Source organism: Panicum hallii, chromosome 2 (genome assembly GCF_002211085.1).
Source record: "Panicum hallii strain FIL2 chromosome 2, PHallii_v3.1, whole genome shotgun sequence".
NCBI lineage: Eukaryota > Viridiplantae > Streptophyta > Magnoliopsida > Poales > Poaceae > Panicum > Panicum hallii.
Genome location: NC_038043.1, coordinates 44,356,957 through 44,383,010, shown reverse-complemented (window position 1 = coordinate 44,383,010; position 26,054 = coordinate 44,356,957). Strand labels below are relative to the sequence as shown.

Sequence of the window (26,054 nt, the reverse complement as noted above, 5' to 3'; positions counted from 1 at the left end):
CACAAAAAGAATCGGTACGTACGGCGGTACAGGTACAGCACAATTGGTCATTATTCGACATTTAATTTCCACATCTCCAGAAAACATTTGCCACCACTGTTCGTGTAATGCATCATGGTTAGTACTTATCTTTTTGAAAATAGAAGCACACGGTCGTTGGCTACCTACTACTGCTAATTAATAGCGAGGTAAAGATTATCTCCTTTTTGCAACAGCACGCTGGAATTTTGCACTTGTCTCCACTCAAAATATGCGAAACACTGGTAGAGCACCGCAATAGACAATTCCACACTGCAATTAGTACGAACACAAATATTTGAGTATGTTTGGACGGTACAGGAAAGCTATATCCACACAAACATTCCCACCTATTTTGAAAAGGAAAAGGTCTACATAACCTTCCCAATTATTCATAGTGGACTACTTCATCATGAAACTATAAATCCAGATATTCTACCCTCCAAACTTTCCAAAACCGGTCAAATAACCCCCCCAAATAGTTTTGGATGGTGGTTTTGCTACAATGGCGAGGTTTTGTCTTTTTATTTTTTATTTATTTCTGCTGAATCTTTAAAAAATTATAGTAAATCATAGAAAAATTATAAAATAGAAAATCCAATTTTGTTGGACTCCACATGAGTAGAGCTACACAGTGAAGATATAATATGTTATGCTTTAGTACAAAATTTTTGCTGTAACTTTAGATCTATATTTTTCTATAATTAACTAAAATAATTCATAACTGCAGCTTTTGTGGTGAAATTTTTACAGTTGGAAAATTATTGTATGCTTGAACTCTAGTAAAAATTTCATATTCATTGGATCATGTATAACTTAGTTATAATTAAAGTATAGATTCGGAGCATAGATTTAACAAGCATAAACATAAATAAATATATAACTAAGTTATACATGATCCAATGAGTATAAAAATTTTACTACAGTTCAAGTGTACAATAATTTTCCCACCATAAAATTTTACCAAAATTATACCATACAAGCTACAGTTATGAATTATTCTAATTAATTATAGAAAAGTATTTATCTAAAGCTACAACAAAAATTTTGTACTAATAAATACCATATTATATGTTCACCATGTAGATCTACTCATGTGGAGTCCAACAAAATTAAATTTTCTATTTTATAATTTTTCTATAATTTAATATGATTTTTCGAAAGATCAACAGAAATAAATAAAAAAAGAAAAAGATAAAAATCGTGCCACTGTAGCAACTACCGTCCAAAATCATTTGGGACGTTTTTTGATCGGTTTTGAAAAATTCAGCGGTAGAATATCGGATTTTATATGGTGAAGTAGTCCACCATAAATAGTTGAGAGTTATGAGATCGTTTTTTAAAAAAAATTCTGGTTGCGCAGCCATAATATTTTAGGGTAGATACATCTTTTAAGAAAAGAAAATAGATGCACGCAGTCGTTGGCTACCGACTACTAATAGCAAGTTAAAAGATTGCCCCTTTGCAGCAGCACGCTGGAATTTTACGCCTGTCTCCACACCCAAAATATAAGACGCTGCAATCTAGTACGAACAAATGTGCAATTCCAACACGCACGGCCCTTCGACCAACAAAACAAATGCGAAAAAGAAAGAGAAAAGAAAGAAAGAAGAAGCACGCAGCAGCAGCAGCAGCAGCTGCATCGGCAGCTTTCTTGTAAAGATTGCGGGTGCCATTTATAAAAGGGGAAAGATACGTACTACTAGCCCCCAGCGATACACTAATCATTAACCTCATTATTATCGCCTGCCATCCAGTTCCCTGCTGTTTCGCCAGGAGCCCCCCGGCGAGCCGTGGGATTTCCATACTCGTCCCCCGCCCAGCCTTCCTTTTCCGGGTCACGTGCGGTGCGCGTCAACTGGTCAAACCCGCCATTATCACTCACAGGCGCATACGCACCGGGAAGGAAGGAGGGAGGTGGGCCGCGGCGCGGGTCTCCTCCGCCGGTCCGGCCGCTCCTGCTGGCTTGCTGCTATAAAGCCTCCCAGTCCCGGCGTCTCCCGACGGTTCCATTACTGGTTCCTGGCAGGATGGAGTTGGGGCTCAGCTTGGGGGAGACCATGGCGGACGCCGGGAGGGACCTGGTGCTCGGCCTCGGGATGGGCGCCGGGGCCATGAGGGACGAGGACGCGGAGACGGGGAGGAGGGAGAGGGAGGCGAGGAGGGAGCTGGAGTTCGGGGCGGGGAGGTACGGCCGGTCGTCGCCGGAGCCGGCGGTACGGCTCACGCTCCTGCCCGGACTGATGCCCGGCCTCGGCCTCCCGTGGCCGCCGCCGTCCGAGGCTACCAGTGAGTATTCATCGGTGCATGCACCGTCGGGGTCGTATTGTGTTTGTCGATTTTCGTTGTCTGGCTTGTTCTTTCTGGCGTGCGGCGAGGTCGCTGAAATGGCGGGCGGTTCGCGTTCGGCAGGGCATCTGGAGGCCTCGACGCGCGGGTTCGACGTGAACCGGGCGCCGTCGTTGTCCGAGGCCGGTGCGGCGGCGGAGGACGACGAGGAGCAGGACGACGCCGGCGCGGGGGCCGCGGCCGCGTCGTCGTCGCCCAACAACAGCGCGGGCTCCTTCCCGACCGACTTCTCCGCGCACGGCCAGGCAGGCCCGGGCGGCGGGGGCGACCGCGCGGGGTCCCGCGCCAGCGACGAGGACGAAGGCGGCTCGGCGCGCAAGAAGCTGCGCCTCTCCAAGGAGCAGTCGGCGTTCCTCGAGGAGAGCTTCAAGGAGCACGCCACGCTCAACCCGGTAAGCAAACGCATCGCCGATCACAGCCATTATTCACGCGAACAAGCTTTTGCCTCTCCTTGCTCGATCGGTCCTGACGCGTTGGTGGTGGCGCGCAGAAGCAGAAGCTTGCGCTGGCGAAGCAGCTCAACCTCCGGCCGCGCCAGGTGGAGGTGTGGTTCCAGAACCGCAGAGCCAGGTGCGCACGCGCACGCGCCGCCCTACTACTTTAATTGCCACCATCAGGATGGCAAAAGAAACCATCTTTTAATCGAGTCCTGGGAGGGACGATCGCCTGAGAGAGAAACTGGTGGTGCGTGCAGGACGAAGCTGAAGCAGACGGAGGTGGACTGCGAGTACCTGAAGCGCTGCTGCGAGACGCTCACCGAGGAGAACCGGCGGCTGCAGAAGGAGCTGGCCGAGCTGCGCGCGCTCAAGACGGTGCACCCCTTCTACATGCACCTCCCGGCCACCACCCTGTCCATGTGCCCCTCCTGCGAGCGCGTCGCCTCCAACTCCGCCCCCGCCGCCGCCGCGCCGGCCCAGGCCGCCTCCTCGCACCCGTCCCCCGCGGGCGGCAGCATTGCGTCGGCCCCGCCGGAGCAGCGGCCCTCGTCGTTCGCCGCGCTGTTCTCATCCCCACTCAGCCGCCCGCTGGCCGCCCAGCAGCAGCCTCAGCCGCAGGCGCCGGCGAGCTCGTGAGGAACCCCCCTCGTCGTACCAGTCGCCCACTCACCTCCGGCGAGGCGAACGAAGGGCCTGCTTGTAAATACGCTCACCTTTTTTCTTCCTCTTTTCTCTGGTTTCACATCTTGCGGTTCTTGGGATTTTTTGTGGCTTGCCGATGGGTTTACCGGTTTAGAGAGAATCCGAGGGAGGGGGGTAGCGCGTCATCTGGCCGTCAGATTGGACCGTGGATGGCCGGGATGCTGAAAGAAAATGCTGCAATAGAGTTTATTAACCTTATTAAGTAGCATCAATCACTTTCTATTTCCTTGTTATTTTGGTGCTAATATAGGCTTTGAGGCTGTCTCCAGCCATATCTTCCAAATCTCATTCTCTACATCCTTCATTTACAGAATTCTCTACAAGATTCTCTCCTCTATATCTTATTTCTCTCCAACAACGTTCTCTAAATCTCGTTCTCTATACATTAAACCCTATATTAGAAACGTATTTTGTTCCAAATTTTTGTACGTACGTATTTATCATACCTCAAACGCTATGGACATATTTTATTTTTATTTAATTCAGTGTTTGAAATGTAAAGAAAAAATAGAGAAGAGGAGAGAGAATCTCTATATATAGAAGAAACCTGTAGCGTTCTCTATTTTAAAGGACCATTTAGAGAACGCTGCTGGAGCAATAGAGAATGGAATCTTCCTCTATATATAGAGTACAGGACGTTTTAGGGAACGCCGCTGGAGACAGTCTGATGAAGTCTTAAGTAGCAGAGTGGTTCTGATTTCTAAAAAAAAGAACGAAGAGTTTGCAGTCTTTTTTTTTGCTTGGTGTTACTTTGATGCGAATCACCAAAGTAGTAGTAGTAATCCATTAGATTCTAGGTTAAATTGACAAAAAAAAGAGAGTGTGAGATGCAGAAATGGACCGTCTCACTCTCTGACTGTTGATGAAAGCACGGTTGCGGGTACCGAGGTGGCAAGCGCTGCTGGCGAACCGGTTTGGTCTCGAGAGTTTGCACACCGCAGATTTGTGAAATCATTACGCCATCAGGTTGCATGCCTGTTGTACCGAACCGGATCGGATATCTATCGAAATAGATTCGGATATCCATCTTCATATTTTGTTCTATTTTCCATCCTTATAATGGAAGGAGATGGAATATACATGTAAACGGATTCAGATATCTCGAATATTTATTTTTCTCGCTGGTTTCCTCCGCACCAGACTGGGGCTACTACTTACGTGGAATTGCGGAAAAGTCCATTTCTTCCTCGTCAAACTCTTCTGGAAGCGCTTACTGCTGCTACTAAAACAAGTAGGACCCGCTAGATAAAAACCCTCGCAAAAAAAATAGAAATTCTGTATGATGTTTCTCCAAAACAAGCAGCACAGCGAAAGCAAGATGGGTCCGTCCCCCGTAGCTAATCGGCATGTGCATCATCTGGTGGTACGGGGAGTGCTAGTGGTAGTGGAGCACCGACCGCGACAGTTGGCTGCCTACTCCGCTCCCGAACGCAAACCGGGGGACCTGCCAACCATGGATGCAAACGTTGTACAGGACGGGTGGTGGTCCTCGTATAGCGCTACGAGTACCACACCTACTGGCAGTAGTGGTAGTGCTCCTCCTGCTCCAGCTCCAGCTCCAGCTCCATTCCATCCGCTTGCGATGCGACGCTGGGCAAAGCACGCATGGTAGCATGATTGCGCCATGAGTAGTGCTTGCCGCCTCGCACTGGTGAAGTGGTGAGTTTGCTCCGGCGGCGTTCTTTTTCTCGGAGCCCTTTTCTCACGGCGGCGCGAAACCGGCTGCTCCTGCCGAACCTGCTTTTAGGAAATTTGGTGGGTGAATCTGGTGGGATCATCGTCCGAAACGCCGGCAGGATTTGAGCCCGGGATTTACCTCGCGCGGGTCAGTTGCTCAGTTTTTTTTTTTTCCAGATCGCGCATGACTAGGAGGGGAGGGGGAGGCCATGAATGCTCTTGGGTTCGCGCCCAGTTTTCCAGCGTCCGTGTCGTGACTACGAGGGCACTGGGCAGCCACGGCCAGCGAGAGATGAATGCCGCTCGTATCAGGCGCCTGGCGCGGGGCCATTTACTCCGAGCCCGCCGTGCGATGGATCCGGGGTCTGACCCCGCCAAATCTTTTCTCCCCCGGATCACGGACTCAATCAGGCTGCCGCTGCCGCGGCTCTTGAGACTTGACGCCTCCCCCCCGCCATCAATGCCCGCGCGCCTCGAGCTGACCAGTGGCGGTAGCCGTCGCAGGCGACCCCGGCACCGGCAGGGGGCAAAGACGAAAGACTTCGCCGAGCACCCCATTTATTACTGTGCTGCCCGTGCCCACGACCGAGGGAAGCCGCGGCGTCGGCGGGCGAGTACGGTGGAGATGCCCGCCCGGATCTGAATCTTTTCGTGGGCTCCTGCCTGGTGCCGCCACGGATCGCTTAGGCTTTGGAGATTGATGAGGATTCGTTCGGCAAATGATACAGAGGTCTCCGTCCGACAGTGGAGTACGCCCTGTGCTTTGACGGCAACGTACCTTTGGCACCGGTTCATGCGTCGCGCCCTCTTTCGTTTCTTGGGAGCAACGGGGTGCACGCGTACGTCGAGCAGCGTTTGCTACGGTACTGCCTGTGATCTCGGTGTCGTTCCGGCCTGCGTGGGATTCGGCAGGTGGAGGGCAGACGATGATGTTACCGGTCGGAGCCGGATCGTTCGAATTTCCACGGAGATCGCACGCGCCGTGCACGCGCTAGTTGACCTTCGTGGGCAACCAACGTCGTGCCGGCGAGTAGGTTAGTTACTACCTGCCTGTTGGTGTCTCGGTGGTAAGTCATCGCCGGTCATCAAATTATAAAAGCTGTTCGATTTTAGCAGTAAATTTTGGGGGGGTCAGAGCATGGGCGGTCAAAATAGTCATGGCGAGTACCAGCATTACTCCTAGAGTCAAATTTTAGAGCAATGAGCAGGGAGTCAAGGTTTCACAACCACACTTTCCAACTCAAAGGTCTTTAGCACCATAATGTTCCTCTCTCTTTTCGTTTTTGTTTTTGACACCACCATACCATATTGTTCAGAGGTTGCATCTGCTGGCCGTGCTGTGTCTCTCGCAGTAGTACCAGGAAGACACCAATACTTGGGTTCTCCGGACACGGACAGAGCCACACGCTTGTACTTTGAAAGCCCTGCTCCTCCCACCCTGCGAAGGCTGCAAGCAGTCCTGCGCCAATAATTAGCCTAGTTCCCATCCCCACCGGCAAGCAGATCGTTAGTGTAGCCCACCGGGCGAGGAAGCGACACGAGGAGCAGCATCTAGCGATCGGCAACCATCACCAGCTGAGAGCAATTTCAACGGATTCTGCCAAGAGGTTTTGATGAAAAAATATCTCCTAATAGATTCTCCTAAATGGTTAATCAAATGTAGCCATTCTTCATTCCGCATTTCTCACTAGTAAAAATAGTCTTTTAGAATGTACGTAGCATTAAAAAACTGGTGGAGAGTGAAAAAATATAGAAAATAATTTTTATGCAAATTCTTTTAAATAATAATTTATAGAGTAAATTTAAAAATACTTCTGCTGCCCCCGCGGGAGCAGCCGAGCAGCCGGCATCGAAAGCGGCAGGGCGAGGGGGCGAGGGGGCGGGCCGGCCCTTCCGCCCTCTCCCCCTCCCTCGGCAGGCACCGATCGGGAAGTTGCGTCGTGTCCCCTTGCGCCCGCCCCCCACCACCTGCTCGGCTGCTCGCCACTTCCTTCTGCCGCCCCGGCCCCGTCGCGTCGCGCCCCCACTATTAGCTAGCTACTTGTCGCTGCACGAGCCCTGGCTCCCAATCTGGTGGTGCCGGCCGGCCGGCCTGCCTGCCTGCCTCTTCCGTGCGGGACGACGACGATGCAAGTGGTGGCTCGTGCCTCTGGCGTCACGTCCGATCCATGTGGTATGGCACGAGCGCCATCGACCCATCAGTGGAGACGGTTTCATCATCGCGTTTAATTTATGTCCGCCGGAGGTGATTGCAGACTGGAACGCGTATGTGCTGTGCAAGGATGCATGGTGCACAGGCCACACGGTTACTCGCTGGCTGTGGCCTGTGGGTTAAGGATGGATCTCTCGCGCACCGGCCATCTATCCACGACGACATTCGACGCACGAACACGAAGAGGAGGACCGAAGGGGGGACTCTCCCGGTCCCTGTCGTTCTAGAACTCCACCAGATGGTCAGCTCCTCGATCGACAGAGATGCGCCGAACTTTGCAGGGTGATGCCAAAAATATAGCTGGAAAATTCTCCAGCTAGGTAGTCTAGCTTAAGACTCTCAACTACTAGTCAGCTCCGAACTTTCTGTCCTCTCGCCGTCGCCGGCTCACGCGCCGTGAACTTACCAAGAACACGCACACATGGTGAAAGAGCAAGCAGGATATATATGTACGTACACCATACCTACCTACCTCGTCCTTACTTATGTAACACAATTTTTTAGAGCAAACAGAGGCCCTCTTTTTTTGTTCTTAGGACAAACAGAGACGGATTTGTTTACTGATCGTCCCTGCAAATACCGATCTCTGCTTGATCTGCCCGTGACTAAAAAAATTAGGGAAGGGGAAATAGGAAGGACTAGTTTAAGACCGGAGACAGCGTGCAGCCGTGCAATCAAGCCTCCACGAGCTAGCTGTAGTATACTATTCTTTTATTACTCATCATATTCTGATTTTCCCCATTCTATCATGACTACGCCTGAGTCCTGGCTCATGATTGGCCCTTGAATCTCTCAGGCCCTTCTCGGAGACTTCTTTCCAGAGTAAATTTCTGTAGGCCCTAGGAAAAAAAGATTTCCCCACGAGCACAGTCACTTGCGATGCAAGAGACCTTAGCAATGGAAAAGTTTGGAAAGAGTCAAAAACCAGGTCAGCCGCCTTGGCCAGTAACCGCTGCTTCTAGTGACATGTGCCCAAAACGTCCAGCATTCGCGGAGAAATCGAAACATGGACCCCCACTTTGGACAAAACTTACCATGCAAGTTCAAATGGAACGAACATTCCGATAGAAATGTGCTCCTGAACCTGAAGAGTGACGCCAAGTAGTAGGTAACTAATAACGGCTCGGAACAGTTGATCTCGATCCGTCGACCGGCCAGGGATGAGGGGAAGTTCCATGCATGATGGACAAGATGCAGGCGTCCACTCATTGCCATGCACGGACAGAGGAACGCATGCAGCATGCCGACCATGAGCGGGCCTTGTTCCTGCTGGTTGGCCCATCCGGTACGTGCGTCGTCCATCCTCATTCCATCAGGTTCAGGCACGCGACCCCGGCCGCACGCGAAGCACAGCGTTGTGGATGGTAGGTCCGGCGCATTAGCGCGGCCGAAAAGGCGCCCCCCAGAGATTCACGTCGCGTCAGGCAATGATGCCCGCCTCCCCCCCCTCCCCCCCCCCGCCCCCGGCGCGCCCGCGCATGAGATCTCAAGGCATCACCGCTGGCGAATGCTGATTATATTACCACCTGATGGTGCAGCATTTCTGGTTATTTACTACTGCAATACAAGTATGCAACTGCTACTGCTAGATCCAGCAAGTGCTCACGCAGTGTGATTGCGAGGAGTGGCGGGCATGCATGCTTTTATTCATTGCCCCGTTGCAGGGTGTACAGGCAAGCAAAATCATATGATTAGCTTCAAACAGCTCAGTTTGTTTTGAAATTTGAAGTAGTACCTATTTATTTGTGCCATTCCAACTCGATCAGGTGGGAAAATTCGGTGTTTGTTGGCAGCATTGCACGCAGTTAGGATGATTGGTTCATTTACTCTGTTGGGCGCACGTGCTGGACGCGTGCGTGATGAATAGCTTCCGCCGTTCCAGAGGATCTATTTATGGCAGCTGGGATTGGAACTCATCCAATCGCAGAAGCGCCCCCGCCCTACCCTTCGGCCACGGTCCCGGCGGCGTACAAAAGGGGGAAATCACCTCCCCCAGTCCGCATCCGCCACACACCCCACGCTATTCCGGCAACGTCGAACCCTCGAGCTCCCCCGCCCTAATCCAGGTCCGCCGGGCTTCCCTATCCCCCACCCCCTCTTCTAAGATCGCCGGTGGCCACTGGACCTGGCAACCCCCACCCCGAACTCCTGCCACCGCTAACCTTCTACGGCAGCACCGATCCCACCGGCGCGTGCGATGAATAGCTTCCGCCGTTCCCCCTGTATCAGGCAAGATTAAAAGAACTTCAACGGATCAGTAACCGTGTGTGTCCATTCGGTGCACTAGTGCATTGCATAAAAGTTGCTGTACCGTGTTCATGGTGTCTAGGTTCTGTTGTTGACTGCATAAAAGTCGTTGACTGAACAGCACTGCCTGCCGGTGGGTAAATCTCTGACGAATTCAGCCCTCACGGTCGCACCCTAGCCAGCTTGATTGCCGCTCTCCATTTTCCCGTGGACTGCCAATAATTCCGTTACCTGGAACAGTCAGGTGATCCCCTCGCCGGCCGGCCGACCTGTCGTGGAGGGAAAAGCGTCTCCCCGGCGATCCATCTAGGACCGACGGCGACGGGATCCTGCTCGCGACAGCAACCGGAACCTGCTCTCCTTCGGGGAAACAGGCAAGCGGCCATGTGATGTGAGTGAGCTCGGGTCAATTCGGCCGGGGGCGCTGCCGGTGCCCTCGCGGCGAGGCCTGACTTTCTCGCGGCTGCGCCCGTGGTTGGCTCCGCGCCGCGTCGGCGAGCCGCTCGCTGACTCGTCGCGGCTACTAGGTGGTTGGTCGTCGTCCAACGCGGAACTCTGGTAGTGATAGAGAAGGCTGTGCGTTGATGCGAAGCAATTGCAAGTGACGCGGCGCGGCAGCCTGTTTCAAAATACAGTCGCCGAGCTGGATGGTCTCGAACAGGCACGTATAATGGCGGGTGATTTTTCTGATTATATGAGAATTTGCAATTTTAAATATGATCAAACTTTGTATAATATCTGCATTTTTTGCGGGGAATTAGATATACTGTCTGCAATAATTTTGTTCTTAAAAATTAGGCCCGAACTGACGAGACGGAAGAAGAAGCGGCCTGCCAGGATATGGGGCCGGCGTGGGCGATAAATGGGCCGGGTCGGGAACTCGGTCTGCTGGCTAATCTCTAAAAGGCCATAATATTTTACCTGCCGTTCAGATTTGGCCCAACTAATCATCACTTCGGGGTCATTTCCCACCTCGAGATCAGGCGGCAGTCTAAATCGCCCCAGTCAGACACAAATGAGTCTCAGCACTGACTTTAGCAATCACTGTCAAGAACTCAAAGACAGTTAATAAAAAAATCACTACAAACCTGCGATAATTAGAGACGGAGTGCAAGTTTTGAGATATGGGACACAAGAACAGAGTCTAAACAGCATGGGTTCGAGCAGTAACAAGAAGTAACACTGCATTTGCAGGTAGCCAGGAACGGATACTTATTTCTATTATTCATCTCAAGGAATGACACAAAATTCTGTAGCTGCACAATTCCGCTCCAATGCAAATGCGGATCCGGTCTCTAAACAGCACCAGCTGAGCTTCAGTTTATGACAGGCCCATGACCTTCCCAGTAGCAGTGTCGACGTCGATCTCGTAGAAGCAGGGCCTTGTGGGAAGGCCGGGCATCGTGCTCATGGTGCCCACGAGCGGGTAGATGAACCCAGCTCCGATGCTGGCCCTCACGTCCCTTATCGGTAGAACGAAGCCGGTCGGGGCGCCCTTCATGGAGGGAACATGTGAGAATGAGTATTGGGTTTTCGCCATACAGATTGGGAGGTTGGAGAAGCCTTGCTTCGTGTACATGTCAATCTGCTTCTCAGCCTGCAGCAAAGTCAGAGAGAAGTTAGCACTTAGCAGAGCAGGGTATGGCAAAATTTTATGACTATGAATGAATCAAATCTCAAACACAAAGGAGGTACCTGTTCAGAATATTCGACGCCACTAGCACCATAGAACTTAGCTATGGATTCAATCTTCTCCTTTATGCTAGATTCCAAAGGATACAGAAATTTCAGAGGCTCCAACTGGCTTTCACATGCTCGTTGAACTGCGAGTCCAAGTTCAACCTGAAAAGAAGTTAAATGGAACGATCTAATTATACGATTATATTAATTCCCACGATTCTGACATTCATACCACTCTAGGCAACAATGTACCCGTGAAGTCTTTTGTACCAGCGTGGCAAGTTGAAAATAATGAATTTTGTTTCGAAACTAGAGCAGATTTACAATTCAGTGTTTCCAGCTAAACAGGGCCACCTATCTATATTTCATAGAATTAATAATCTAGGGAAAGGGAACTAACCGCTCCTTTACCACCATGGGCATGGTGTGTGCAGACAACAGCATCAAAGGCTCCAGCAGCCATAGATGCATTCCGCACTGCGTTCATTTCTGCCTCAGTATCTGATGCAAATTTGTTGATTGCGACTACAACATTAACTCCATAACTCCTTGTGTTTGCTATATGTTTAGCAAGGTTGACACATCCAGCTTCAACAAGGGCCACATTTTCACTCACATATGCATGATCCAGAGGCTTTCCAGCCACAACATCTGGTCCCCCACCATGCATTTTAAGAGCTCTAATTGTGGCCACAATAATAGCACACTGTGGCACCAATCCACTGTATCTACACTTTATATCCATGAACTTCTCAGTTCCAATATCAGCACCAAAACCTGCCTCAGTAACAACAAAACCACCCTTCCCAACCAACTTTAAAGCTATCTTATCAGCAACTATCGAGGAGTTTCCATGAGCAATGTTAGCAAATGGTCCAGCATGTACCAAAACTGGTGTGCCTTCAAGAGTTTGCATGAGGGTGGGATGAATTGCATCTTTCATTAGGACAGTTAAGGCACCTCCAACACCAAGATCATCAGCAGTAATTGGCTCTCCTGACTTGCTGTTCCCTATCACCATTCTTCCAAGCCTTTCTCTCATGTCGGCAAGGGAAGTTGTAAGAGCTAACACAGCCATTATCTCACTAGCCACTGATATGTCAAATCCTGTTTCTCTCACCATTCCTTTTTCTTCAGGGCCCTGTCCAATAGTGATTTTCCTCAGGAAACGATCGTTGACATCCATCACCCTTCGCCATGTAATGGACTCAGGGTCAATGTCAAGCCTTGCAAAACGTCTAACTTCATCTGGTGTAAGCTCATTGGGATCTGTCTTCGAAATGCCAAGCTTTGTCAGACGTTTGAGCATTACGTCAGCAAAGCGCCTCTTGCCTTCTTTGTTTGTGGGACATAATCTGTTGAACAGTGCCTTGTCTGACTGAGAATTTTCATGGAAGATCCTTGTATCAATAGCAGCAGCCAAGAGATTGTTTGCAGCCGTAATTGCATGGATATCGCCTGTCAGATGAAGGTTGAACTCGTCCATGGGTATAACTTGGCTGTAGCCACCTCCAGCTGCACCTCCCTTGATTCCAAAGGTAGGCCCTTGTGATGGTTGACGGAGGCAAGTGACAACCTATAATAACAACAATATATCAATACATGAAATGATTTCCACAGGCAAGTGACAACCTATAATAACAGCAATATACCAATACATGAAATGATTTCCACATTCTCTGTCAGTAATGTAGCAACATATGCTTGCCTTTGATACTGACAGTAATTTAGCAACACAAACAATGGCAAGCCGTTCATAAGAACCCAAAGGTTTACACAAGCCATAAGAGCAAGCTAACAGAATTGCATGGACAGTAAAATAGAAATGATTTTTTAAGGCATCGATAGCAGGAAGTTACACAGAATAAAGATCAACACCGACTGATTGTTCCATGTGTTTCAACAAAGCTTACTCAGACCTACAGATTTAACTTAACCATAAATCCGGATTGCCATAAAGAAAAAAGGCCGCAAGTATAACCAATGTAAATGCACAGCTATTCACTACCGAAGTGGCAGAAACAAGATAGCATCCTGCAATCCAGTCCAAGATGCATTAAACAGTTTAATTTCTGACAAGACCCATGATTTAAAGCAGCTCGCAAGGTTTGCACTATCAGTCCCTAACACCTTAAGCCCGAATTCATCAACTGTCCCGTCGACGATAGGATCATAGGACAATGGATCAAGCAAAATTAGCAGTAGAAATCCCACCTTTTTATCAAGGAACGCGCCCAGAGCCTGGCACAGGCCGACGGTGGTGGTGGACTTGCCCTCCCCGAGCGGCGTCGGCGTGATGCCTCCCACCACGACGTAGTACCCGTCCTGCTGCGCCTTGAGATCATCAAGAACCGACAGCAACACCTGTAACCAACCAGCAAACGAGAAGCGGCGGGTCAAGATCCGATCAAACCGCAGGAGACACCAACACCACCATCGACCAATTCAAGAACGCACCTTGGCCTTGTACCTGCCGTAGAGGTCGTAGTGCTCGGGCCCGAGGCCGAGCTCTGCCGCGATGTCGGCGATCGGGAGCGGCTCGACGGAATTGGCGATGTCGATGTCCGCCGGCACCGGTGACGCCACGTCCAGCCTCCGGATCGTCGGGCTCGGCATCTCCGGCAGCAGCAGCGGCGGCGGCAGCGGCGGTTGCGCGACGACGGCGCTGGATCTCTCGACGACTCGGTCGCTGGCAGGTCCGGGCGGGGCGGGCTGCAGCAGCGAGTGGTGGCGGACTGATGGGCCTCGTGGAGGCGATACGATTGGACGGGGTAGCCTCCGGCTGGCGCAATTGTTTATCGCCTCCTGCCTCCTCGCCGCCCCCGCGTCAGGACGACGGCGGCATAGGATAAGGGAGGTTAAAGTTTTGGGATAATTGGTTGGTGGGGCAGGCAGATCCATGTCACAGCGCCCGAATAACTGAGGTGCGCAAACCAAGATTCCGCAATCTTTTTCTGCAAAACACTTGTTTAACAAACAAAAATCACACAGCCTCTGTGATTACAACCCCTCAACCACAAAAATCTGATACTCCGATGTGCGCAGCAATGTGTAGTGTAGCGTAGCATCAGAAAAGCGTTGGGGCTTTCAGATTGGGGGGGGGGGGGGGGGGGGGCGTTTGGGAGGGTTTTGGCCTCGGCGGGGTGCTCTTTATCGTGGGACGGATGGACGGAAGACGGGTTGCAATCCAGATAAGGGTTTTGCCGGAGCTGTGGACGTGATGAACTCGCGATGGTGATGATGCATTGTGAGGGGTTTAGGACGGGCCAAGTCTCCGCGGATTTATAGGTGACCTTGCTCGAGCTCCTTGTATCAGTTCACGAGCATTGTGCGTGAAATTCAGTAGGCGCTCCCGGTGGATTAACAGACCTGTGTGTTTCCGCGTGGAAAGGAATCTTTTTCGAAGGAAAAAAGAAACTTTTTTTTTGATCTGGCATTTTGCTGGCACCCGTTAGGTCGAGTGTTTTGTTCATGGCCATCGTGAAGCTTTTGCTCTAGCGAAACAGCACGCCAACCATGCCAGGAAGCGAAGTAAACAACGAGACAATTTGGCAGGTCACACGCTAATTAAGCGAGGGTGTTTCCCTTGGGTTTTGACAGTGTGGGAGGGTGGTTAATTTCACATGGGTTTTGAAGCGTCGTTGGTTTGGGTCGCGCGAGGCGGATAAGAAATGCTTGAGCCTGACACTGGAGTCGAGATATGAAATCCTACACGCTGGAGTAGTGTAGTGGAGTGGAGTGGAGTGTAGGCTGATTGGTCGAGCGTCAACGTCGCCGTTGATTTTTTTTTTCCTGATTCGGATCTGGGCAAATGCGACTTGTTTGGTCCATTCACCACCTCCCTCTGACCGATTCAAGCCGTGGACACCATCTCTGCATCAAGAATTCAGGATAGATCCTCTAAAAAAAAAAAGATCTCAGGATAGATTAAGCCCAAGACCCAATTCCTCATAGGCCCAGTGATAGGTTAAGCCAGCCAATTTTGATGACTTTAACGGACAATTTTGTATCTGGGCCGTGCGAGGAGGACAATTGGTGGAGTCAACGGTCCACTGCAGGCTAGTACCGGAGCAATGCCCTCCGAAACGAAGCGAGGGCGCGATCCGCTCTCATTCAGCTTGCAGTTCCACGAACCTCTCCTCCAAATTCTCAGAGAAGCACACGATTTGACCGAACTAGTCACATGCACAAATCAAAACTCCACGAAATTTGGACACCCAAGCGCCAAGCGCTTACGATCAAACCAAACAAACCTACAGTACTTAACAGTCTATCTACTTATAAAAGAATGGTGAAGAGAAGATCGAGGTCGGTGCGCTACGCTAGCTAGCTAGGCGCCCCGCACGGCCGGCGGCGGCCTCAGTCGGTCAGTCCTCCTTGATGAGGTCGGCGGCGAGCGCGGGCGACAACGACGATGAGCGCGCCGGGGCGACGGGCGAGGGCTCGCCGGCGAGCGGCAGGTCGGCGAGCAGCGCGAGCATGCGGCGCGCGCTGGCGGAGCGCGCGGGGCGGAGGCCGAGGCTCTTGGTGCGCGAGAACACGGAGGAGGACTGCGACAGGATGAGGTACACCAGCGCCTGCACCAGCACGAACACGCCCACCTTCACCAGCGCCGCCTGCAGCTCCGGCTGCATCTCCATCTCCAATGGCGGATGGCCGGCTTGCCTCGAGGATCGGAGCTTCCGAACTGAGAGACGAGCAGATGAAAACCTTCGGTTGAGAGTTGTGAGGCGAAGCGGCGGGGGGCGGCGCGGTGTTTTATAGGCCGGAGACGGCGACCGGGCCGCCGGTTTGAGTTTGACCGTGGCAGGTCAGGAGAGGGGAGGTGTACCTGTGCGGCTGTGCCTGCGGAGATGTTTCCGTCGCCCCAATCGCTGTGTGCGTTCGAACCTGCTTGCGTCGCCGCTTGTGCGAGGATTGGATTATTGTCGCGTTGCTGTCGCGCTCTTCTGGATCATGGATGGGCCACGGCTGCTGCCTGCGCAAACCCCATGATGCTTCGTGCCGGCGACGAGGGATCGCTTGGGCGATGGAGGGCAGGTAAACAGGTGACGCATTCCGTTATGGCCGGTCGGCACGCACGGGTCCCTGTTTTTGGCGAACAGAGAACGGGTCGTTTCGCGTCCGTGGTGAAACCTGAAAGCGTGTATGCATACGACTGGCTCAATCCGTTCAGAGTTTTTTTTTAAAAAAGAAGTCCACGTGCATTCCTTGGAGCCTGCCTAGCTCTGGGCTTTAAGCACAGGATCCTACCACGAGAACCAACAGAATGGAAGAACACCGGAGGACACAGGATTGCAGGAGGCCCCGAATCCACGCGAATCTCGTGTGCTTGTGTGTGCGCTGGTGTTCTTGGAATGCAGTAAACCTGCAGGTTTACAGCTGTGGCGCATTTTAGACGAGCATCGAGGATCACCACATTCCATAGATTTGCTCGTTTGCACGAGTTCTTGCAGCGATCGAGATACCAGATTCTTCCAGCTGTTCAGGGACCAAATAAACGAAGACTGCAGTAGACAAGGGAAAAGAAATCGCTGCGAAATGCACTGCATTTCTCCTGCGTGCAAGAGCAGTTCTGTGGATGTTACCTTGTCACGAATTGTGCTTAACCTCTTGGCAAATGACCATTGGATGCTATCCTGACATACTTTAATTTAATTTCAGTAACGGTGTTGTCAATCACTAATCCGAGAAAGAACAGCAACCAGAAAAATGAGCCATTCGCACTTGTAGCAAACTGAAAAAACAAACAGATAAGGAGAAAAGTCTCCAAGCAATCTAATCTCTCAAAAAAGGAACCAGACGAAAAACAAGTGCATCAAATTTACACCGATAAGAAAAACCAAACAAAAAAAAATAACTTGCTTCAATTTTATAGAGCACAACAGCAGTCCAAAATAAGGATTGACATGTTGTGATCCATGGATTTTAACCGATCCGTACTAGTTCAATTTGCGGACCAGAACCATCTGAAGCAAAAGAAAGTGGCTTCATCTAAAAAGCATTCTCTGAGTATTCCCTAGAAACCAGAACCGTATTTGAGAGAAGCCCCTGCCAAACAGGATTCAGTTAACTAATGCCCTTATGGCCTTGATCAGCCCACAGCTTCGGCTGAAATATTCCTAGAACTAGAGATGACGAGCACTTGAGCAGGTCTGCCAACCCTTGGTCTAGAACTGGAGTGCTGGCCGTCGTTGGCTGTCTTTTGCCCAAAACTAGAACATGACTACGTGAAGAATGAGCGACCGAGAGAGTCACATAGGAAGACAACTTGCTGAGTCTGCTAGGCCTTATCCAGATAAGCGTGGCCCAGATCCAGATCCAACAGAGCGAAAAACAGACATTTCAAACTCCAAACAGGAGGCCTGAATCTTGTGTTATGCGTGCGCGTTTTACTGGTATCTTTGCTTTCAACGCTAGGCCAACGCAACACATGTCCACATGATTCACAGGAAGAAGGGGTGCTGCTGTGCAGGTTTCATTCTCTGACCCGAAGGATCCCTGCACGTTGATGATGCTCCTTTTGAGATGGTGAGTGATTTCAATTGCAAGGTGCAACTTCGTGGCTGTACACATCGGACAGAAGGCTTCAATACCAGCAGTCCAGCACATCTTCACCGACTTTTGCAAGTCGCTCCTTTCTGCCTCCGTTCGGTTGAATGTTGCATTAATTTCATATCTTGATAGTAACGTTAGATTCTTTCAACAGGTGAAACCAATTCAAAAATTACACAAATATAGGGAAATGAAATCACTATGAATCACAACCCCGTTGTCCCACACTTCTTTTTAATACTCCCTCCGTTTCAAATTATTAGTCGTTTTAGCTTTTTAGATTCATAGGATTTGCTATGCATCTAGATATAATATATATATATATATATATATATATATATATATATATATATATATATATATGAATGCATAATAAAATTTATGAATCTATAGAAGACAAAGTGACTAATAATTTGGGTAATTTGGGATGCAGGGAGTAGCAATTTGTAGATGTTATCTTATCAAGAGTTGCCATTACAATTAGTATTGGCATAGCATGCTATCCAGATATAGTTCAGCTTCACTAATCAGATGAAGAATAGCAACGAGCGAAATGAGACATTTGCTCCTGTAAAACTGAATAATACAAACAGGTAAGGAGAAAACTCCAAAGCAATCTAATTTCTCAAGGAAGAAAAAAAGAAAAAAAAAAGAATCAGACTGGAACAAATACATGAAATTTACACCAAGTACATCCATAAGAGAAAAATCAAGAACAAAACAAATATACATCAATTTTGTACACTAAAGTTGTATGGAATGCATGGCTCCAGCCTCGTGGCATCATCAGCAGATAAGCACCAGGAGAAGAACAGCGACAGAATCAACACATATTCTTGCACTGGGAATCCTTGGTAACAAGATATTCAGATTGCCTTCACAAGGAGGTGCAGGGCAATTGGAGTCACCATGACAATTAAGCGACCAAGTGTCAATCAGTGGGGATAAGGTGTAAAAAAGAATACCTCCCAAGTCCAACCAAAAGCTAAATCTAACTTCTAATTCTTCCACATTAAGAATAAATGTTCATTTGCTGGCGGAAACACGGCTGTAATATTCAGTGAAGTCTAGGCGGAAGAGAAGGAACTTCAAGTCAACATGCTGTTGCATCGGCAACTGGGTAATAAATGCATCAAGAGAAGCTGTATAATCTTTTGCGATGCTATCCAGGTCTTCACCCATTTTCCGGAAAAGTTCCCCAGCTAGTTGGATCATGGCTTTTCTGCCACCATCAAGCCATGAACCTGATTCCTTAGATTTTGACTTTGGTTTACCCTTCCCCCTGCAGTAAAAATAAAAGGTTGGAGTGAACCAAACAATAGATATGTTAAGTAACGATGGAAGTACAATATCTGATTTTGCAATGACCTAACCTTAGCTGCAACTCATATATCCGTTCAAACCATCGATCAGCATGGCTCCGAAACTGTAAGATGATGTCAAATAATTCAAAAAGATTTCTCAGAAGTCCTTGGGACCGTTCACCAAGGAGGGCCTTCTCCAGTATCGAGTTTAGATACTTATCATGCGCCAAAAGAAGGTCATCTAAATCCTTTGCTGCATCCATTTCATCAGAGAAACGAGCCCATGAAACCTCCAGAACCTCAAACATAATGTAGTACTGGAAATTGGTCACAAAATGATTCATTTCGTTGAACAGAACTTGGCATTTACGAAGAACTGAAACAAACTGAGCTCTGATGCTTGTTCCTTCCTTGTAAAATGGAGAAGAAACAATGCAGTTAGGCTTCATTGTCTTCCAAACTCCAGTCAGGGAGTGATCCACACGCTTGAGCTTCCACAAGAAGTTGAAAACTTTGAGATACATCTTCATAACTGAAGCTGTGAACACTGTATCTAGGGGCACCCTAGCATCATACTCCAAGGAGAATACATCCCAGCCACGATCACCATCTCCATGATCCATCATCTTTACTTTTATCCGGTCCAAGATATCACGGTCATCATACTGCGCATTGGATGCTCGAATTGCAGTCTCAAGCAAGCCAGCCAATTGGAAGGAGCTAATCCTATTTGCTGGCTCTGACAACTCAGGGCCAACAACGTCCATCAAATACTGGACAAAATCACCCTGCCCAAGAAGCAAGTACCGCTTGATAGCTAGGCAGTGGTCCTTAAATCGGTACCGCTTATGAATGACATCCATCAAATGCCGATCAATCCTCTTGGCCGCCTCAACCACCAATGCCTCCAAAGCATCAGTCTCTCCATAACCAAGCCCACCTCGAGATGTTGTGGTGCCAACATATGCAGCTGCCTCTGCAGCGGCATCAGCCCAGCCACTATCATCACAGCAAACTCTAAGAAAGTTGATTGACTTGCCAGTTCTAAGAATTCGTTGAGCCAGCACTGGAGAAATGAAAGCTGGAAGCATATCAGACTGAATAAGGTAGCCCTCCCGCCACAATGATTCCGCTTTCACTGGCTGCCCAACGATGAAGAACTCTGCAAATACATCCTCCAATTCCCCTTCTAATACCCAGCTCCGAACCATTTCAAACAATGGTGAACACACCCGACGTAGCAATCGGCCCATAAACTCCTGAAACATAGGATCCCCATGCTGGGCATGCCCATGGATCGCACCAGCCATAGCACCACCCCTCAATCCCCGACATCCATCCACTAGAACAGCCATTAGGCGCATTCGCACCGCAGGTTCAGCAAGCCACACTGCAAGACGCCGCAATGAGAGGTAATTACCCGACACACCTGAATCAGATCCAGGTGTGGGGATTGGATTCAGTGAGTACGACTCCAGAACAGCCAGCAGCTTGTAGTAATCAGAGAACTCCTCCTGGAGCGCCGAGCAAAACGCCTGAGCAACAGTGCCCACCTCAGTGGCAGCATCTGACGGTGAGCGGCTTATGTTGTCAGAAATGAAACCCCGCACCTTGCGGAACAGCCAGCCGAGCTCGCACAGCTTGCGGACGAGGGTGCGCGTGGACCGTGGCACGCGGACGCCGTCCGGGAGGTTGTACGCATCGCCGGCCTTGTCGTAGCGCACGTAGCGGCCGTCGATGCCCTGGCACGCGTACAGCACGTCGCGCACGAGCGCGGCCTCCGAGACCTCCGTCTCGTCGAGCACCAGCTCGGTGTACTCCCGCAGCGCGATCTCGCGAATGTTGTCCGGATCCTTGGACACCAGCACCACGCCCCCCGGCGCCGCCCCGTGCGCCCGCTTTCCTCCGGCGCCCGCAGCCGCCCCCGAGGTGGCATTTCGCGGCGGCGCGGCGGTGGGGAGGTTGGGGAGGCACGAGGCGGCGGCGGCGGCGCGGCGGTGGGAGGAGAGCGAGTCGAGCAGGTAGAGTAGCGGCCAGAGGGAGGCCGGGCGCGACCGGGCGGAGAGCTTGGAGTGGAGGTCGGCGAAGGTGAGCGCGTCGTCGGGGCGGCCGGAGGCAGCGAGGCGGCGCTTGATGGACTCCGCGAGCGCGTGCTCGTCGGGGAGGACCGCGGGGGCGAGGCGGCTGGAGAGGAGCCGGTGCGCGAACCGCAGCGCGCCGCCCGCGTCGCGACCCCCGCCCCCGCCTCCTCCGCCGCCGCCGTCGCCGCCGGATTCGGCGGCGGAGAGGAGGCGGTGGACGAGCTCCTTGACGAGATCCTGGGTTTGGTGGTCGTCCATTGGGGAAGAGGAGGGTGGGAGTGCTAGGGTTCCAGCAACTGTGCGCGAGGGTTTGGGGAATTTTTTGCGGGTGCCGGTGCGGTGGCTGGTGCTGAGCGAGAAAAAAAAAGTTTGTTACTCCCAAGCCGAAAAAAAGTTCTTTAATTTTCGGCTTTGGATTTAAGTGTTTGGGCGCGGCGAGGAATCTTTTTGAAACAAGGCTGGTTGCTGTGTGCCTGCATGTGGGTCCGGGGAGCTTCGCGTGATGTGGTCCACAGGCACAGGGTGGCCCACTGGAGGTGGCGTGCGGCGTAAAAAAGACAAGTGGGTCCATCTGTTGGTTCATCACCGAAATGAAAGGGCTCCTTTGATCTTTGATTGGGCCCATGCCGAGCCCAGCATCTCCCACGAGGAGAAGCATAGGCCCACGAGCAGGCTTCGGCTGCTCGTCTTCGGCGAGCATCCCCAGTCGCCGCCGCCGGCCTCCGCGCGAGGACAAACACATCGCCGCCACCTGACTCCGCGCAAACCAACAGAGGACAATCGCGCTGCATCCGTCGGCTTCCAAAGGTAAGTCGAGCCGCCCCTCCCTGGATTACGTTCCCTGGCGATATTTCCTCCCACAACGAGCACTCGAGCCGCCGCCGCCTCTCCTTTCCACGCGCCGCCGTCGCTTATCCCCAGATCGACGCAGCGCCGCCGGGTGTCGGCTCGCCGCTCCTCCCCAGATCGCCGCCGTCGCTTCTCCCCATATCGACGCCGTCACTGCCTCTCCTCCTCGGATCGACGCGCCGCCGGTGCCCGGCACTGCCTCCCCTTCTCTTCTGGTGTGTCCATTCTCCTCCTCCAAATCCCAATCAATCCATCGATCCTTCTTAGCAGTTAGTAAGCTAGTCAGTTGCCATTGCCATGCGTACATCTTGAATGCTTTTTGTTCGTTTTTCTAGTTAGGAATGGCATCGGCCGGTTCAAGTTCAACCCAAGTCTGAGCTCTGAGGAAGAAGTTATCTTATTGCTGTCTTTTATTTAAATTAGAACCTTGGCTTGTAATAACTTTGGTTGATCTCCTGTACGCTATACTGCTGTAGTGCTCTGTTGCCGTGTGGTTGACTGGTTGCTTAGATTCGAGTTTAGACGTTAGAACCATGTTTTACTTTGCTTTATGTGCTGATGATTGCTATTTTAGTTGCCTAGTTCATATAGGTATGTATGTATACAACGTATCGCAGTGTCGCTATTTTGGAAAAAAGACGAATCGCCGTGTCCGACCCGTGTGTCGGAATCGGTGTAACTTAGATCCCAGTAGCAAGCCGCCCGAGGCACTTGTCACTTACCCAATCCGGACCGGGATAGGCGGTCGTGAGCCCGTGACCACGAGACTGCTGGACCGCTCCTTGGAACCTGATGTCTGGAGACTGTGAGGATGCTCTATTGTAATTTCTGGTTTCTTGAAGAGTAAAATAATGCCTGCTTCTGAACTCTTTACGAAAAGAACTTCTGATTCTGAATGACTGAATCCTCAAATTGATTAATGTACAACTAGATGAAAGTGGCATTTCTGCGTACAACTGATTCGACAATGCTGAATTGTTGTATTGCTGTTGTATTACTGAGGAGCATTTGGTGTTGGCACACAAGCCCTGGTTGCAAAGCTCTCAGCTTCCGAGCAATCGAGGCTGAGTGTTTCTGCTCAGTAGTCATTCTCTTTCCCTTATTCATAAATTCATTGGGTGTAAACATTTGAAATGCTTTCTGAATTTGGTGCTAATGTTCATTGCTTTTCTTTGGTGATGGCTTCAGTTAGCAAACACCTCTTTTGTTCAGAATGTTATTGCTTCACCTTTTTGCTTGTAAAACGAAAAATCACTTAGCTTTGTTTAGAGTGGTATTGGTTTACCTGTTTGTTTGCCAAATGATTCAGTGTTGAATTACTTTATGTTTGCAGTCTCAAATCAAATTCATATTTCTGATGCCCCAGTTTATTTTGATATGACAACAAATAGATCGCATTTTTCTTTCCTTTTCTACTTCACTCACTTGACATTGCAGTTAGCTCATTAGATGGATTAGCACTTGAAAGACAGTGAATTAGAGTCTCTGTTGTGCTTCTTTCTATAGCATTTTCAGCTCCGTACATGGCTGTCTGGCCTTTGCATTCTTGATGCCCGGCAAAACTTTTGAGCAATTTGTGATCATACACACATTCACTATCAGTAACCAAATGTGCAGGAATCTTACAACTGTTTGGATTCCTATATGCAGCAAAGATTATGGATATGAAAGAGAAGCCAGAGACGACCAGTGGCCCACCACCGCCGCGTCTGGACTGCATAAAGTGCTTTGATGCTCTGTGGTTCTGCTACTCGCCATTCCACCAAATGCAGAGCTACTACCGGTATGGGGAGTTTGACAACTGCTTCGGCAAGTGGGGTGACCTCGTGGATTGCCTCACTCTCAAGACGAAGCGGGCGGCAGAGGTGGAGGAGATCCTCATCGCACGGGAGAAGGCCAAGCCACATATCTGGACCTTCCGGAGAGTCGATGAAGCGTCAGACCACTGGTGGAGGATGTATAAGCATTTTGTGATGATGTCACCGCCACTGCCAGGTGCTGCGCAGCCTCGTCCCAAGTCTGATAAATCTTGAGAGTTGAGGGGTTTCTGCAAGTGTTCTGTTTGTGTTTATGTCGCATTTTGATATTAGCGATGAGTTCTGTTGAAATCTGATTGTAATTTGCGCACCTATGAAGTGGAATCATCGAGTTAGATAAAAGTACTCTGATGAATTCTGAAATAAGTGGGACTTGCATTCTTATTGGATTTGGATAAAAAAAACTTAATAAAGCTGCTTATGTAGAGGCGTTTCCATTGTGAATATGTAATACTTTTTGCTGTCATGATCAAGTTCGGTGGTAAAGTTATGGAACCGAAGTACTGGAATCATGAATGATATGTGAATCTGAGTCGTCGTCTCAGTGAAGCCTAGAGGAATGCATTACTGGCCCTTTGCTTATTGTTTTCCATGGTGTTTTGGGTCAAACCAAAGCAGCTCTGTGCCGCTGTTCTGAAGAGGATGTAGTCGAAGTTTGCCGATTGTGTGTTCTTAAGCAAGCAAAAGCAAAACTATTTTCAGTGCCCATTGCGATCTCTGCTGAATTGCTTGTACGGCCTTGAAGCTCTGTTCTGTAATGCTGAAACAGCTGGCTGCTGAAGACGGTCAATTCCAGGAAAGGCTCTTATAAAAAAAATTCCAGGAAAGGCAGGCCACAGAAATTCTCCTCAACTGAAAGTTTGAACATCCCTCAAAAAAAGAAAAAAGAAAGTTTGAACAGAAGCGAGCGGCCGACCCGCTGAATCCATCGGTAATCCACTTCCCCGTCGAGATCATGTCCGCCGGAAGTGAGAGGCCTTACGCCTTCGCGACGCCCTCGACGGTGCCGGTGGGCTTCTCCCGCGGCTCCGGCTCCGCCGCCGCCGCCACGGATAGCGCCGGTAGGAGCTCCTCCTCCGGGGCGCCGACCAAGAGCAGGAAGCCGCCGTTCCGGCCCGCCGCGGACGACACCAAGCCCGTCCTCCGCGACCCGGTTCGTCGCCAACCAGACTGATAAATGCTCGTCATCACATATCTCGCTCATGCTAAATGACTGATCTAGGGTTTGGTCTCGGGTGTCCTCTTGAGCGTTGCAGATTTCACGGTCGGATCCGGTGGAGACCGAGCAGGCCGTGCTGCGGCTGCCGCCCTTCCCCTGAAATCGCCCCACCTCGTCAGTCCTGATGGTACGAGTATTCCAACTACTGCTAGCGTATGTCTCCGGGTCCTAAGTTCTGCTTCCTATGGAGTCGTTTCTAATTCTGTAGCATTCGCAGCGGTTATGCTATGGTTCATCCTGTAGCTTAACCTTTAGCGCTAGCTACATCAATTGTAAGTTCTGTACCATCAATCGGAAGGAATTAAATGATCCACTGTATGACCAGGATATGATTATGTCGACAGTGGATTTCACATTGAAATACTGCATCAACTTGGGCAGCATTCATATTCTAATCTCTGGATGCACTCCATTTTTGAGTTGAAACTTCAGTAGATGTTATAAATTTTCTCAAGGATATAGTCTAATTTCCTAATTTGGTAAAATATCATTACGTTTATGGCCAGAATTATTCTTATGCCGATCATCTGTTCTTGTTGTTGTTCGGAGCTTTATGTTCATTCTGTCCAGATTCTCGAGTGATGTGGGTCATGAAATAAAATAGCTTATGAGATTGAGGCATTGAGATTTGAGGTTTGGAAAAAAAAAGACTCATGAGAACATTCAAACTAATACAGCAGGTAAAGATTTAGAATCCATATGTACAAACAAATGTTGAAACCAAAAGAGAAAGTAGCACAGTTAGGTGTGCTGCCAGGATTAACAAAGTTGGTTAGAATAGTCTACGCTCAGTTATGCTACTAGGAAATGCAAAGTTGATTAGATAGTATATGCTCAGCTCTACATTTATAAGCTGTTACCTTGTATAATGAAAGCATCCCAAAAGCATCCAGGTCCAAAAATGGCT

At 50.0% G+C, this 26,054-nt stretch overlaps 6 protein-coding genes across 8 annotated transcripts; 3 read left to right on the top strand and 3 right to left on the bottom strand.

Annotated features, from left to right (window-relative positions):
- The first annotated feature begins 1,769 nt into the window (after positions 1–1,769).
- On the top strand, positions 1,770–3,789 carry LOC112881661 (homeobox-leucine zipper protein HOX11-like). Its single transcript, XM_025946452.1, has 4 exons — positions 1,770–2,307; positions 2,431–2,759; positions 2,858–2,937; positions 3,062–3,789. The coding sequence occupies exons 1-4, from the start codon at positions 2,049–2,051 to the stop codon at positions 3,438–3,440; spliced, it is 1,047 nt and encodes a 348-aa protein (XP_025802237.1). The 5' UTR covers positions 1,770–2,048; the 3' UTR covers positions 3,441–3,789.
- Positions 3,790–10,739: 6,950 nt separating this feature from the next.
- Positions 10,740–14,319, bottom strand: LOC112881633 (formate--tetrahydrofolate ligase). Its single transcript, XM_025946420.1, has 5 exons — positions 13,780–14,319; positions 13,537–13,686; positions 11,723–12,898; positions 11,338–11,484; positions 10,740–11,239 (listed from the first exon to the last, which is right to left on the bottom strand). The coding sequence occupies exons 1-5, from the start codon at positions 14,221–14,223 to the stop codon at positions 10,964–10,966; spliced, it is 2,193 nt and encodes a 730-aa protein (XP_025802205.1). The 5' UTR covers positions 14,224–14,319; the 3' UTR covers positions 10,740–10,963.
- Positions 14,320–15,487: 1,168 nt separating this feature from the next.
- Positions 15,488–16,037, bottom strand: LOC112881631. Its single transcript, XM_025946418.1, has one exon. It carries the CDS (start codon positions 15,960–15,962, stop codon positions 15,690–15,692), a length of 273 nt encoding a protein of 90 aa, XP_025802203.1. The 5' UTR covers positions 15,963–16,037; the 3' UTR covers positions 15,488–15,689.
- A 2,384-nt stretch (positions 16,038–18,421) lies between these two features.
- On the bottom strand, positions 18,422–21,601 carry LOC112881629 (gamma-tubulin complex component 3). Its single transcript, XM_025946413.1, has 2 exons — positions 19,251–21,601; positions 18,422–19,159 (listed from the first exon to the last, which is right to left on the bottom strand). The coding sequence occupies exons 1-2, from the start codon at positions 21,518–21,520 to the stop codon at positions 18,904–18,906; spliced, it is 2,526 nt and encodes an 841-aa protein (XP_025802198.1). The 5' UTR covers positions 21,521–21,601; the 3' UTR covers positions 18,422–18,903.
- Positions 21,602–21,894: 293 nt separating this feature from the next.
- Positions 21,895–24,363, top strand: LOC112881630 (uncharacterized protein C227.17c-like). Of its 3 annotated transcripts, XM_025946415.1 has the most exons (3): positions 21,896–22,069; positions 22,194–22,326; positions 23,762–24,363. In XM_025946415.1, exon 3 carries the CDS (start codon positions 23,770–23,772, stop codon positions 24,142–24,144), a length of 375 nt encoding a protein of 124 aa, XP_025802200.1. In that variant the 5' UTR covers positions 21,896–22,069; positions 22,194–22,326; positions 23,762–23,769; the 3' UTR covers positions 24,145–24,363. The 3 variants fall into 3 exon arrangements, with proteins under 3 accessions (XP_025802201.1, XP_025802200.1, XP_025802199.1); XM_025946416.1 differs by lacking the exon at positions 22,194–22,326 and having other exon boundaries at positions 21,895–22,069; XM_025946414.1 differs by lacking the exon at positions 21,896–22,069 and having other exon boundaries at positions 22,079–22,326.
- Positions 24,364–24,813: 450 nt separating this feature from the next.
- On the top strand, positions 24,814–25,559 carry LOC112881632. Its single transcript, XM_025946419.1, has 2 exons — positions 24,814–25,081; positions 25,185–25,559. The coding sequence occupies exons 1-2, from the start codon at positions 24,884–24,886 to the stop codon at positions 25,245–25,247; spliced, it is 261 nt and encodes an 86-aa protein (XP_025802204.1). The 5' UTR covers positions 24,814–24,883; the 3' UTR covers positions 25,248–25,559.
- The last annotated feature ends 495 nt before the right edge of the window (positions 25,560–26,054 follow it).

Excerpts from the sequence above, each read along its gene's own strand:
- LOC112881661 (XM_025946452.1), top strand. The coding sequence starts at position 2,049 with ATGGAGTTGGGGCTCAGCTTGGGGGAGACCATGGCGGACGCCGGGAGG. Across the intron at positions 2,760-2,857 it reads AGCACGCCACGCTCAACCCG|AAGCAGAAGCTTGCGCTGGC; the intron begins GTAAGCAAACGC and ends GGTGGCGCGCAG. Across the intron at positions 2,938-3,061 it reads TTCCAGAACCGCAGAGCCAG|GACGAAGCTGAAGCAGACGG; the intron begins GTGCGCACGCGC and ends TGGTGCGTGCAG.
- LOC112881633 (XM_025946420.1), bottom strand. The coding sequence starts at position 14,223 with ATGGATCTGCCTGCCCCACCAACCAATTATCCCAAAACTTTAACCTCC. Across the intron at positions 13,687-13,779 it reads ACGGCAGGTACAAGGCCAAG|GTGTTGCTGTCGGTTCTTGA; the intron begins GTGCGTTCTTGA and ends GGTTGGTTACAG. Across the intron at positions 12,899-13,536 it reads GCGCGTTCCTTGATAAAAAG|GTTGTCACTTGCCTCCGTCA; the intron begins GTGGGATTTCTA and ends TTGTTATTATAG.
- LOC112881631 (XM_025946418.1), bottom strand. The coding sequence starts at position 15,962 with ATGGAGATGCAGCCGGAGCTGCAGGCGGCGCTGGTGAAGGTGGGCGTG.
- LOC112881629 (XM_025946413.1), bottom strand. The coding sequence starts at position 21,520 with ATGGACGACCACCAAACCCAGGATCTCGTCAAGGAGCTCGTCCACCGC. Across the intron at positions 19,160-19,250 it reads ATATATGAGTTGCAGCTAAG|GGGGAAGGGTAAACCAAAGT; the intron begins GTTAGGTCATTG and ends TTTTTACTGCAG.
- LOC112881630 (XM_025946416.1), top strand. The coding sequence starts at position 23,770 with ATGGATATGAAAGAGAAGCCAGAGACGACCAGTGGCCCACCACCGCCG.
- LOC112881632 (XM_025946419.1), top strand. The coding sequence starts at position 24,884 with ATGTCCGCCGGAAGTGAGAGGCCTTACGCCTTCGCGACGCCCTCGACG. Across the intron at positions 25,082-25,184 it reads AGCCCGTCCTCCGCGACCCG|ATTTCACGGTCGGATCCGGT; the intron begins GTTCGTCGCCAA and ends TGAGCGTTGCAG.